Source organism: Stegostoma tigrinum, chromosome 6, assembly GCF_030684315.1.
Source record: "Stegostoma tigrinum isolate sSteTig4 chromosome 6, sSteTig4.hap1, whole genome shotgun sequence".
Classification (NCBI taxonomy): domain Eukaryota; kingdom Metazoa; phylum Chordata; class Chondrichthyes; order Orectolobiformes; family Stegostomatidae; genus Stegostoma; species Stegostoma tigrinum.
Window position 1 is genome coordinate 72,843,368 of NC_081359.1, and position 14,469 is coordinate 72,857,836.

At 42.4% G+C, this 14,469-nt stretch overlaps 2 protein-coding genes across 4 annotated transcripts in view; one reads left to right on the top strand and one right to left on the bottom strand.

Annotated features, from left to right (window-relative positions):
- Window positions 1-14,469, top strand: part of ift88 (intraflagellar transport 88 homolog) — a 309,288-nt gene that overhangs the window by 59,718 nt on the left and 235,101 nt on the right. The gene's annotated exons all lie outside the window — the stretch shown is intronic.
- The window catches only part of cryl1 (crystallin, lambda 1), a 113,654-nt gene continuing 99,350 nt past the window's right edge, over window positions 166-14,469 (bottom strand). The window contains exons 7-8 of one of the 2 annotated variants that reach the window (XM_048532526.2): window positions 13,310-13,416; window positions 166-726 (exon numbers count right to left, since the gene is read on the bottom strand). In XM_048532526.2, the coding sequence (XP_048388483.1) occupies window positions 619-726; window positions 13,310-13,416 (215 nt within the window). In that variant the 3' untranslated portion in view covers window positions 166-618. The remainder of the gene's footprint in view (window positions 727-13,309; window positions 13,417-14,469) is intronic. The other variant, XM_048532525.2, reaches the window with a different exon arrangement.

A 14,469-nucleotide genomic window follows, 5' to 3' on the forward strand; every position in this document is an offset into this window, starting at 1 on the left:
TTAATATGTTAAAGTGATAAACATAATTTGATATATTTTCTACAGCACACTAATTTTAGAAAAATACTAAATGAATAGAATGCAGAGTTCCCTAAATTACAGTCACAATTTTGTTCAGCAATTTTAGTAAAAAAGCTGATGGCGTTCTGATAGAAAGAGAACAAATTATACTTCATGTTAGTGCATGTTTTTATTTTGTATAATGTAGACAGTGCCAGTTTCATTTTGCAGAAGAAATTCACGTACTTAGCAAAAAAACGCAATAGATTTTGTCTTAGTAGTGTATTTTAATGTGCAAGGTGTGCACAATTTTATAGTGATTAATAAATCCAATTCTAAAAGGTTAAAACAATTTATAATCTGAATACAGACAAATGTATATTGCGATATATAGCTTTTAAAGCCAAGATATCTTTTAAAAGGGAAGGCCAAACCTTATTGCAGATACTATACACAGCTGATGCAGTTCATAATGATAATAAATGAAGAGACAAGTCAAAATTAACAACATTTTAAAATTAATACAAGTGCACGTTTTATGTTGCAGTATATTTTAAGGGCTCTCATATGAGATACGAATTGTGATAGAATCTCTAGGTACTTGTTTTACTTGCAATCCTACTTCATGTTCTTATTCAACTGGGCAACTGCAGCTAAACGTGAGTCTCTCCATTGTCTTCGTGCATTGAGATTTTCTGGATCAGGTGGAATTTTCTGAGACACCGCCTAGATTGTTGAGAGTTATTGAAGATGTCATTACATTTCATGTTGAACATACAAATTAGCAGCATAAAGGTGCAGCTTGATAGAGTGTTTAATTTTTAGAATTTGTTAAGCAAGGGAATTTTGTGCAGGACATTTTGTTTTCATTAAAAAAGAACGGTCCGAAAGGGGGAACCAGACCTGGGAGCAGATGCCCTGAGGTGTTAATTAGGTGAGCAGGTGATTAGGTGGTAGACTTTTACGATTGTTTTCTTCTGTGCACTGGAGCAGTAGTTTAGACTCGTACAGGGGAGGCATAAACACTGGATTAAATTTATAGTGCAATCACATAAACACGGTAGTGTAACTACGGATAACTGTTGAAAGGTATTTCTAAACTTGAAACAAGACTAGTTAAAGATGATAAGGCAGCCGATATGTCACAGTTGTAGAAGTTGGAAGCCAGTAAATAACAATGTCATCTAAGATAAGTACATCTGCAGTAAGTATCCACTGTTCCAGGACAGAGTTGATAAGCAGAAGCTTGGGTGTGAGACACTGCAATGCATCACGGAGGAAGCAATAGTTACACACCTTAGGTGAGATCCATGGTCAGGGACAGGAGTGGGTGACTGTGTCATGATCCCAGCTATACTGTCAGACAAGTCAGACCTCAGAGTGAAATCACACTTGATAGCAGTGATAATGGGAACTGCAGATGCTGGAGAATTCCAAGATAATAAAATGTGAGGCTGGATGAACACAGCAGGCCAAGCAGCATCTCAGGAGCACAAAAGCTGACGTTTCGGGCCTAGACCCTTCATCAGAGAGGGGGATGGGGAGAGGGAACTGGAATAAATAGGGAGAGAGAGGGAGGCGGACCGAAGATGGAGAGTAAAGAAGATAGGTGGAGAGAGTATAGGTGGGGAGGTAGGGAGGGGATAGGTCAGTCCAGGGAAGACGGACAGGTCAAGGAGGTGGGATGAGGTTAGTAGGTAGATGGGGGTGCGGCTTGGGGTGGGAGGAAAGGATGGGTGAGAGGAAGAACCGGTTAGGGAGGCAGAGATGGGTTGGACTGGTTTTGGGATGCAGTGGGTGGGGGGGGAAGAGCTGGGCTGGTTGTGTGGTGCAGTGGGGGGAGGGGACGAACTGGGCTGGTTTAGGGATGCAGTAGGGGAAGGGGAGATTTTGAAACTGGTGAAGTCCACATTGATACCATTAGGCTGCAGGCTTCCCAGGCGGAATATGAGTTGCTGTTCCTGCAACCTTCGGGTGGCATCATTGTGGCAGTGCAGGAGGCCCATGATGGACATGTCATCTAGAGAATGGGAGGGGGAGTGGAAATGGTTTGCGACTGGGAGGTGCAGTTGTGGGACCTCCCACCCACATCCTCCAACCTCATTGTTCCCCAACCCCGCACGGCCCATTTCTATCTCCTTCCCAAAATCCACAAACCTGACTGCCCTGGTCGACCCATCGTCTCAGCCTGCTCCTGCCCCACCGAACTCTTCTCCACCTATCTGGACTCCATTTTCTCCCCTTTGGTCCAGGAACTCCCCACCTACGTCCGTGACACCACCCACGCCCTCCACCTCCTCCAGGACTTCCAATTCCCTGGCCCCCAACACCTCATATTCACCATGGACGTCCAGTCCCTATACACCTGCATTCCGCATGCAGATGGCCTCAAGGCCCTCCGCTTCTTCCTGTCCCGCAGGCCCGACCAGTCCCCCTCCACCGACACTCTCATCCGCCTAGCTGAACTCGTCCTCACCCTCAACAATTTCTCTTTTGACTCCTCCCACTTCCTACAGACTAAGGGGGTGGCCATGTGCACCCGCATGGGCCCCAGCTATGCCTGCCTCTTTGTAGGTTACGTGGAACAGTCCCTCTTCCGCACTTACACAGGCCCCAAACCCCACCTCTTCCTCCGGCACATTGATGACTGTATCGGTGCCGCCTCTTGCTCCCCAGAGGAGCTCGAACAGTTCATCCACTTCACCAACACCTTCCACCCCAACCTTCAGTTCACCTGGGCCATCTCCAGCACATCCCTCACCTTCCTGGACCTCTCAGTCTCCATCTCAGGCAACCAGCTTGTAACTGATGTCCATTTCAAGCCCACCGACTCCCACAGCTACCTAGAATACACCTCCTCCCACCCACCCTCCTGCAAAAATTCCATCCCCTATTCCCAATTCCTCCGCCTCCGCCGCATTTGCTCCCACGATAAGACATTCCACTCCCGCACATCCCAGATGTCCAAGTTCTTTAAGGACCTCAACTTTCCCCCCACAGTGATCGAGAACGCCCTTGACCGCATCTCCCATATTTCCCGCAACACATCCCTCACACCCTGCTCCCGCCACAACCGCCCAAACAGGATCCCCCTCGTTCTCACACACCACCCTAGCAACCTCCGGATACAACGCATCATCCTCCGACACTTTCGCCATCTACAATCCGACCCCACCACCCAAGACATTTTTCCATCCCCACCCCTGTCTGCTTTCCGGAGAGACCACTCTCTCCGTGACTCCCTTGTTCGCTCCACACTGCCCTCCAACCCCACCACAACCAGCACCTTCCCCTGCAACCGCAGGAAATGCTACACTTGCCCCCACACCTTCTCCCTCACCCCTATCCCAGGCCCCAAGATGACATTCCACATTAAGCAGAGGCTCACCTGCACATCTGCCAATGTGGTATACTGCATCCACTGTACCCGGTGCGGCTTCCTCTACATTGGGGAAACCAAGCGGAGGCTTGGGGACCGCTTTGCAGAACACCTCCGCTCAGTTCGCAACAAACTGCACCTCCCAGTCGCAAACCATTTCCACTCCCCCTCCCATTCTCTAGATGACATGTCCATCATGGGCCTCCTGCACTGCCACAATGATGCCACCCGAAGGTTGCAGGAACAGCAACTCATATTCCGCCTGGGAAGCCTGCAGCCTAATGGTATCAATGTGGACTTCACCAGTTTCAAAATCTTCCCTTCCCCTACTGCATCCCTAAACCAGCCCAATTCGTCCCCTCCCCCCACTGCACCACACAACCAGCCCAGCTTTTCCCCCCCACCCACTGCATCCCAAAACCAGTCCAACCTGTCTCTGCCTCCCTAACCGGTTCTTCCTCTCACCCATCCCTTCCTCCCACCCCAAGCCGCACCCCCATCTACCTACTAACCTCATCCCACCTCCTTGACCTGTCCATCTTCCCCGGACTGACCTATCCCCTCCCTACCTCCCCACCTATACTCTCTCCACCTATCTTCTTTACTCTCCATCTTCGGTCCGCCTCCCCTTCTCTCCCTATTTATTCCAGTTCCCTCTCCCCATCCCCCTCTCTGATGAAGGGTCTAGGCCCGAAACGTCAGCTTTTGTGCTCCTGAGATGCTGCTTGGCCTGCTGTGTTCATCCAGCCTCACATTTTATTATCTCACACTTGATAGCATACAAGTTTTATTTTTCCAATTTGTTTATCATGGTTGTCAATCACTGAACATATTCAGAACAGGCTGCCAAAAAACTTCTAACGCAAGAACTTCAAAGTTTATTACTGAGGAAATGGGGGGAAAAAACTGTTTTCACACTACGTGAGAATTATTTGAAACAGCCTTATTACAAAAGTCAGCAATACAGATTCAAACTTTTTTCCTTCAACAACATCCATATAAATATTTAAAGTCAGTAAAGGGTCACCCTTTGGTCATTTTAAAGTTCCTTGTCCAGTTAGCATGGTAGTACTTGGTTTCTTTCTGGCAAACTTCTGTATTCACTTGATTCACATTTTTTAGTTAATGCCTCTTCGTGAGATCCTTAAACAAATCTGTGAACAAAACTTTCTTAACAGCAGTTTCTTAAACTCTTCTTCCACAGCCTTCTGTTTCTGCGGCTTCTCAGGACTTCGATCTCTTTCTTGTGTTTGCCTCAACTGTTCTTGGAGACTGCTAAACTGCCCTGCAACTGACATGAGACTTTTCTCTCTGAAAAAAACTTGCACTCACAGAGTGTCTGGCTGGTCCTCTCTAAAGAGAAACTGTTCCTGTATCAAAGGACATCTTGTTAGGCAACAGGACACTTTTTTTTCCTATCTCTTCTACTCTTATTTTCAAAACCACTTAGACTACTTAGCTCAAGGGTTTCTGAAAAGCTTCATCTAAACACATGTAAACAGAACTTCAGACATCCAGTACCATGTGTACAACTCAAAGAAGAAAATTAGGTCCTTTCCTTCTTCACTTTTAAGGTATAGATTTACAAATCACACTTAAAGCTTAAGATAGTTTCGTCCTCTCTAAAGCTCAAGTTTCTGAATAATGAAATATCTTGAATTTGCATCAGAACTGTAAGAAAGGTGATGGGGAACAAGTAAGTAGCAATGGCAGAGCCTCAGGCTTTGCATCTGTCCAAAAGACTTGGTGTTTTGCTGCCTGTAAAGGTGAAAAAAGGGTGTGCAGGGTGCATGAATGCATTTTTGACAGTATTATGGAGCAGAGGAACACTCAACTTGGGGAGGGAATTAAGTGACATGTAGTTGTAGGGATTAGTATGGTTAGGAAGATAGATCCTGTTCTTTGCAGCCAAGAATGTGAGTAGTAAAGGTTGTGCTGACTGCCTGGTTCAAGGTCCAAGGACATTTCCCAAGGTAGAGAGGAACTTGGAATGAAAGGAGAAGGACACAGTTGTTGTGCTTTATATGCATATGAACAACACAGGCAGGACTAATAAAGAGGTTTTACTGAGGAAGCATGCACAGCCAGGGGCTAAATTAAGAAGCAGCACCTCAAAGGCAATAATCTCCAGACTACCACCTCAGCCCAAGCAAACTGCAAGAGGGTGAACAAGATCAGAGTTCAATATTGGGGAAAACGGATTTTGATTCATGATGTGCTTATACAAGAACTGCAGAAGGAAGCCACATTGTGGAAACAGCCTTCACACAAATTGACCAAAAAACCAATCTCCTGATGAATTGTATAACTAGTACTGTAGAAAAGACTTTAATTTAAATAATGGGGTGGATAGTAAATGTGAAAAGAGATTGGAAAGTTAAAGACAAAGTTCAAGGCAATAGTGCAGAGTAGAAAGATGTGTAATGATAATCAGAGTATGACAGAAGAGGCAGAGTGTCCAAACGCTCGAGTGCACCATCAAGCAAGGTCAGAGTAGGAAAAATGGTAACAATTCAGAACAAAAGGCTGGGTGCATACAGCATTTGTATCAAAATGGATAAATTGATGGCATACATAGAAACAAACGTGTATAATATGATAGCCATGGTTGCAAAGTGATCACAGTTGGGACTTGAATATTGATATTTTGGGAGTGACAGGGAGAAATGAAAAATATGCAGTTGCCCTCTTAATAAAGGATGAGGTCAGAACAGTCATGAAATCTATCTTGGCTCATACGATCAACACATGGAATAGAATCCTACAGGGTCTTAAGCGACGTGACCCATGATGACATTTGGTTCAGAATCAGATGAAAAGTCTGGAAAGACACAGATCTGAGAGGGGTAACTTGCTGGATCTTTCATACATCTGTCAAGCAGTGAGGTGAGTTGCCATTTAAGAGAGATTATAGCTTGTTAAATGTCTTGTTAATGCTGCAACTACCCTAATTAATATTCAGCTTCCTATCGTGCCTCATGATCGCCATGGCACCTCATTGATTGCAAGCCGCTTAGGAAACTCAGACTTGTATCGCACAGCGCACCAGCAAGTAGCAACGAACATCTGTTGCAAGGGCACTTTGGACAGACGTCCAGCCCACGGACTGGACCAGGCTGCATCTCATTGCTGCCCGTGGTCTCTTAGTGCTTGCTCGTCTGGAGCTCACAGCATGCATACCTCGCCTCACCTATCAGGACAGTCACACAACCAGGCAGCTTGCCTTGCTGATTTGCAGTCCTCCATCAAAAGGGCAGACATCTTGCTCTATGGGTATGTGCTATGTCAATCTCTTCTGAGAAAGAGAATTTGAAAGACACACGACCCTCTGTGAGAAATGATTTCTCCTCACCTCTATTAAATGGATAACCTCTAACTTGCGACAGTGACCTCTAGTTAGAACCACTGAAATGTTACAAGATAGAAAGAGGCCACACAGCTCATGGTGTCTGTGCTGAAGGTGACTTACCAATTCCTGGTCTATAGCCTTGCAGGTTACCGTCCTTCAGCAGTAGATTGCAGATTCCTTTTACATTAGTTGAATATTTCTTCTTTAATTACCACGCTGTGCAGTGAATTCCATTATCCACCACTTTTGGGGAGAAAAGGTTTTCCTCCAATTCTTCCATCAATGACCTCAAATCTGTGCATGGTGGTAACTGACTTGTCTGTTTCTCTTACCTGTTCATTCTAAACAAGCCCATTATTATTTTGTATACCTCAGTTAAGATGCCCTCAGCTTCCTCTGGTCTCAGGAAAATTACCTTAGCCAATCCAAGACTCTATCTAGCTCTTCCTGGTTCTAGATTCTCCTACAAATACAATTTCCTTTCTATGTTCACCCTATCAAAACCTCTCCGGATCTTATCTGTTTCAATCAAATTGTTTCTTATACTTCTAATCTCCAGCAGTTACAAACCTGTTCAACTTTTCCTCGTAAGGCAACCCAATCTTTCCAGATAATAGTAATCGAGTAGACAAAATCAGAAATTTCTGGAAAAGCTCAACAGGTCTGGCAGCATTGATACAGAGAAAGCAGAGTTAACATTTTGGGTCCAGTGACCCTTCTTTGGAATCACTTGAACAAACATCTGTTTGTTCTGAAGGAGGGTCACTGGACCCGAAACATTATCTCTGCTTTTTCTCTCCAGATGCTACTAGACCTGTTGAGTTTTCCCAGCAATTTCTGATTTCATTTCTGATTTCCAGCATCCACGGTTTTTGGGGTTTTTTTTGATTAGTCTAGTAAATCTTCTCTGAACTGCTTCCAACACATTTATATTCATCCTTAAATAAGGAGATGAAAGATATCACTAATGTTGTATAATAGAAGCATAATCTCCCTAATTTTGTTATCAATAACCATCACAATGAATGATAACATTCAATTTCCTAATCACCTGCTGTACCTGCATACTAAACTTTTGTGCTTCGTGTACTCAGACAACTAGATCTCACTGTTTCTTGGAGTTCTGCAATCTTAATTAATCACTGGTACGAGTAGCTTATAGACTCCCTAATGAAAGATACATTGTAGGACAGAGCATAAATCACGGTATATTGGGAATTTATAAGAAAGGTACTGCAATAACTGTGAATGATTTGAATCTCCAGATAGATTGGTCAAAACAAATTGGAAAATGTAGCCTGGACAATTTCTTGGAGCATTTTGAGCAGGCAAATTTGGACTTGGTAATGTGTAATGAAACAGGATTAATTTATTTACTTTGTAGTAAACGATCCCTAAGGTATGAGTGATCTTAACTTGGTAGAGAATTAGTTTGAGAATCAGAATTGTGATTTTGAAAATAGAATCTTAAATTTGGATAACTAAGGAGGATAAAGAGTAGTATCAAATTAAAAGAAGGACAATGCAGTGAAAATTGATTGTAAGCCAAAACATTGACAGAAACAGAGAAACATAGAAGAAAGGTGCAGCAGGCAACCTTCGAGCCTACGCCACCATTCATTACGATTATGGCTGATCATCCAACTTAACAGCCTAATCCTGCTTTCTCCCTATTACCTTTGATCCCATTCGCCCCCAAATGCTAAGCCTAGCTGTCTCTTGCGTACAGTCAATGTTTTGACATCAACTATTTCCTGTGGTAATGAATTCCACAGACAAACCACTCTTTGGGTGAAGAAATGTCTCCTCATCTCCATTCTAAATGGTCTACCTTGAATCCTTAGACTGTGACCACTGGTTCCGGACACACCCACCATTAGGAACATCCTCCCTGCATCCTCCCTAACCAGTCCTGTTAGAATGTTATAAATCTCTATGAGATAGCCCTCATCATTCAGCTCAACTCCAGCAAAATAAAATCCTAACTTAATCAATCTCTCCTCATACGTCAGTCCCGCCATACCCAGAATCAGCCTCGTAAACCTTCGCTGCACTTCCTGGAGAGCAAGAGCATCTTTCCTCAGAAAAAGAAACCAAAACTGCACATAATATTCTCAGTGTGGCCTAACCAAGGCCTGATATAACTGCAACAACACATTCCTGCTCCTGTACTCAAAACCTCTCGCAATGAAGGCCAACATACCATTTGCCTCCTTTACTGTTTGCTGCACCTGCATGGTTACCTTCAGCACAAGTTGCTGGTGCACAAGGACATCCAGGTCCCGCTGCACACGCCCCTCTCCCAATTTACAGCTATTCAGGTATAATTTATCTTCTTGTTTTTGCTTCCAAAATGAATAACCTCATAGTTACCCAAAATATACTGTATCTGCCATCGATATGTCCACTCATCCAACCTGTCCAGGTCAATTCATCCTCATTACAGTTCATCCTCCACGCAACTTGGTTATCATCTGCAAACTTTGATATGTTACATTTTGTTCCGTCCTTCAAATCATGAATATATATTATAAAATGCTGGGGTCCCGGCACCAATCCCTGTGGCACCCCACAAGTTACTGCCTGCCAATCTGAAAAGAACCCATTAATTCCTACTCTTCTTTTCCTCTCTGCAAACCAGTTTTCTCTCCATCTCAATATACTTCCCCCAGTGGATGCACTTTAATCTTGCACAATAATCCCTTATGCAGGACTTTGTCAAATGCTTTTTGAAGGTCCAAATATACCACATCAACTGGGTCCCCTTTGTCAACTCTACCAAGTACATCTTCATAGAATTTCAATAGATTTGTCAAGCATGATTTCCCCTTCATAAATCCATGCTGACTCTGTCTGATCCTGCCACTGCTTTCTAAATGCTACGCAAAAAAGTCCTTGATCATGGATTCAACAATTTCCCCTCTACCAATGTGAGGCTTACGGATCTATAATTCCCTGTGTTCTCTCTATCTCCCTTTTTGAATAATGGAATGACATTAGCTACTCTCCAATCTGCAGGAACATTCTGGAGTATACTGAATTATAGAAGATGACCACCAATGCATCCACGATTTCTAGAGCCACTTCCTTAAGTGCTGTGGGATATAGATTATCAGACCCTGGGTATTTATCTACCTTCAATTCCATCAATTTTCCCAGCACCATTTCTCTACTAATATTGATCTCCCTTAATTCTTCCCTGTCTCTAAATCATGCATTCTACAACATTTCTGGTATGTGATTTGTGTCCTCATTTATGAAGAGAACCAAAGTATGTATTCAGTTGCTCAGCCATTTCTTTGTCCGCTATTATACATTCTCCCACTTCTGTTTATAGGAGACCTACATTTATCTTCACTGATCACTTCCTCTTCACATACTTATAGAAACTCTTAGTGTCAGTCTTTACATTCCCTGAAAGCTTACTTTTGTACTCTATTTTCCCCATCTTAAATCAATCCCCTTGTCCTTCCTTGCTGAATTCTAATCTGTTCCAAATCCTCAGACGTATTATTTTTCTTGGCCCGATACTACCTCTAATTTCTTTTGTAAACCATGGATTGGCCCTCTTACCCATTTTGCTTTTGTGCCAGACATGAATAAACAGTTGTTGCTGTACAACAACAATTCAAGGAATATGTTCTGTGAATGTTTGCCATTGCCTATCCACTGTCATTCCTTTAAGTAACTCTCCCCAAACTGTCAAGGCCAACCCATGCCTCATATCTTCATTGTTTCCTTTATTAAGACTCAGCACGCTACCTCACTCTCCATCTTGAAAAAAAATCTATGATATTATTGTTGCTCATCCTCAAGGGGTCTCTCACAGCTAGACTGGCAATGATTCCCTTCTTATTACACAGTACCCAGTCTGAGATGGCCTGCTCTCTAGCTGGTTTCACCACATATTGGTCAAGAAAACTATCCCACATATACTCCAGAAATTCCTCTTCTATGGCATTGTGGCTAATTTGATTTGCCTAATCTATGTGCAGATTAAAATCATCACTGATAATTTCCTTATCATGTGCATCTCTACTTACCTGTTTAATGCCATTTCCAATATCACCACTGCAGTTTGGGGGTTATATATGACACCCACTAATGTTTTTTGCCCTTTTGTATTTTTCAACTCAGCCCATACAGACTCCATATTGTCACAGCTAATATCCTTTCTCACTGTTGTGTTACTTTCTTTAACCAACAATACGATTCCTTTTTACCTGTCCTTCTTAAATACTGACTATCTGGGACATTCAGTTCCCATCCCTGGTCAGCCTGCAGCCATGTCTCCAATATCCCAATGGTATCGCACCCATTTACATCTATCCGCGCAATTAGTTCATTCACTTTATTGCAAATGTTCCACCATTAAAGCACAAAGCCTTTAAAGCTTGTCTTTTTAACACTGTTTATAAACCAGCAAAGAATGATCTCACAAAAGAAGTTAGAATGAGGAAAAAACTTGCTGTAACATAGAAAAGGAAAGCTCTCATGAGCATTGGTATCTTAGTTAATGAGACCAGCAATTAAGAACAGGAATAAAGTAAATGGCAGAGTTTTTGAATATGTATTTTGTATGCCTTCACAGTAGAAAAATAAAAAAAACAAGAATAGCAGAAAATCAAGTGACAAAAAAGGGAGGAACTTAAGCAATCATAGTCCCTAGTGAGAAAATACCATTAAATCTAATGGGTGAAAAAACTAACAGGTCCCCAGGACCTGATGGTCTGCATCCTAGGATGCTAAAGGAAATATTTGCATATAGAGATAGTGAATGGTGTGGCCCTAATTTTACAAAATTCTTTATATTCTGAAAAGCATTGAAAAACTACAAACAATCATCGTTCAAAAAGGGTTGACAGAAAGCAGGTAATCATATCCTCAGCCTAACATTTATCGTTGTGAAAATGTCAGAGTATATTATTAAGGAGTTAGTAGCAGGAAATTTAGAAATAACGTGATAGAACCAGGTTGGGAAATTGTGAAAGTGAAATTATTTTTTACAAATTTAGTTGAGTTCTTTGAGGGTGAAACAATCATTAAAATACATTTCAAGGGATATAGTGTATCTAGATATAACGTAGATATAATGCATCTGGATTTCCGGAAAGGTTTTCAGTAAAGTGCCACATTTATAGTTACTGCACAAGATAAAAAGTTATGATGTTGAGGGGATTTATTAGTATGGACAGAGGACTGGCTAACGAATAAGAAATACAGATGTGATATAAATGAATCATTTTCCGGTTTACAAATTATAAAAGTGGATCTGTGCTGGTGTCCCAGAGATTTACAATTATGGGTAATGATTAAGATTAAGGGACCAACTGTATTATTGCCAAATTTGCTGATGACGCAACTGCAGGTAGGAATATATGTTGTGAAGAGATGCACAGATTCAAGTGGACCAAACTGTTGCCTGATAGAATATAATATGGGACAATAAGAATGTGCCACTTTGGCAGGAAGAATAAAAAAATCAGAGTATTATTTAAATGGAAAGAGAATGAAGAATTTGGGTGTCCATGTACATAAATCACAAACAGTCAGTGTACAGGTACAGCAAGTAATTAAAAAGACAAATTAAATGACTGCATTTATTGCAAGGGAGATTGAATTTAAAGCACAGAATTCATATTACAGCTATACAAGAAATTGAAGAGATCATACCTAGAGTATTGTTTACAATTTTGGTCTTCTAGAAGCTGTCAAAGATGATTTATCAGGTTAATTTCCTGGTATGAAGAGGTTGTCTTATGAGGAAAAGTTGATCAGGTTGGGCCACTGATCATTGGAGTTCAGAAGTATGGCAGGGCATCTTGTTGAAACATATAAGATTCTGAGAGATAATGGGAACTGCAGATGCTGGAGAATTCCAAGATAATAAAATGTGAGGCTGGATGAACACAGCAGGCCAAGCAGCATCTCAGGAGCACAGATTCTGAGAGGGTTTGGCAGGATAGTTGCTGAGAGGATATTTGTGCTATGGAGGAATCCAGATTGGAGGCAGGATTTCAAAATAATGGATCTCCCTTTAAGACAAATGTGAGGAAGAATTTCTTTCCTCAGAGGCTCATGTGTCTTTGGAGTTGTCTTTCATTGAGAGCAGCACAGGCTATGTAATTGAATATATCATGCCCACGCATGGGTGAATTTACACTCATACATGGCACTCAGATAGGATTGGGTGTTAATCTGAGCCCTGAGAGGTAAAGCAGTTTCTGTCAAACTACTGAAAGTGCAGTGAAAATGGAAAATATTGTTGAAAATGTACCTTCTCCTGTTCAGGAGATATACTCAAACAGACCACAATCGTAAAAGCCCAATACTCTCAGGTTTCATGAACAGTGATTTTGCTCTAAGTTCAACCTAAATGAAGTCACAAAATCAAAAAATTCAACAGAACCAAATAGGAATGTGATTTTAAGGCCTGCACAGGCTGATATTCAGGCCTCAAAAAGCTCTCAGCAGAGCACATCGAACACACAAGGTCTGATTTTTGGCTACCACAGCTGCTGGAGAAGCTTGGCAATATCGCTGTCTAAGTACTAGATCCAAACAATGGACTTCTCACCTACCTCGTTAATTTTCTCCAAGACTTCACCAGAAAACTCGGGAACAGGTCCAAAAGACGATAAGACTCTTTTCATACCCACAGCATAGCGTTCACAATAACTCTTGAGACCTATCAAATCAATAGATAAAATGAGTTTACAAGATAGACATGTTTCTGATTCTATACAGGAAGAATAGGAAAAGGAGTTAACTATTCAGTTCCTTAAGCTTCAATTCAATCGTGATTGAACTCAACTGTAACCAGAATTGGCTGCCAATGATTCAGATAATTTGATTCCTTTATCAATGCTGATCTCAGTCTTTAAAATGTCAGTTGACATTGTACTATAACCTTTGAGGAACAGAACTCCACACACTTCCACTATCCTTCTGTGCAATTTTACTTCACTTCCAAATGACCTGACACTTAAGATACAGTCCCTTTGTTCTGGATTCCAAGAGGGAATAGCTTCTCTGAACTGAAATGAACGAGACAGGCAAGGTTCAGCGGAGACAGAACATCGTGAGAGCAAGGTCAGCAGCAAGAGTTCCAGTGCATAAAGAAGTGCATGCCTAAACTGTTCCTGAAAACTGTTGTTGGTGAGTGAAATGGTTTAACATTGCAAGGATTAATTAACTTCAAGCGGTAAGACATGGCAGGAGAGCTCCAAATCGTAGTCTCCTCCTCCTGCTCAACATGGGAGACTGGGCACATTTCCGGTGCTTGGGACCTGCATTCATGCACTAAGTATCTGCAATGTGTTACAGTTTCTGGAAGCCCAAGTTTGGAGTTGGGTGGCGGCTGGGGACACTGTGGAGCATTTGCAAGGTAGAGAGTGTCATGGGTAGCATGTGTAAAGCAGTGGTCACACTGCAGGCTCAGAATCCACGAGCAGGAAGGGAATGGGTGACCATCAGGCAGAGCAGGAGGGCTAAGCAGGCAATGCAAAAATCTCCTGTGGCTATTCACTTGCAAAACAGATAGACCGTTTTGGATACTGTTAATGAGAATGCTTCTCAGGGGATAACAGGAGCAGATAAATTCATGACACCTTGGTTGGCTGTACTGCAGAGGAGGGACAGATGGGCATACAAATGCTATTGTTACAGGGGATTCAAGAAGAGGGGCCATAAATGAGAGTCCTGGATGGTGTGTTGCCTCCCTGATGCTCGAGTCCTGTAT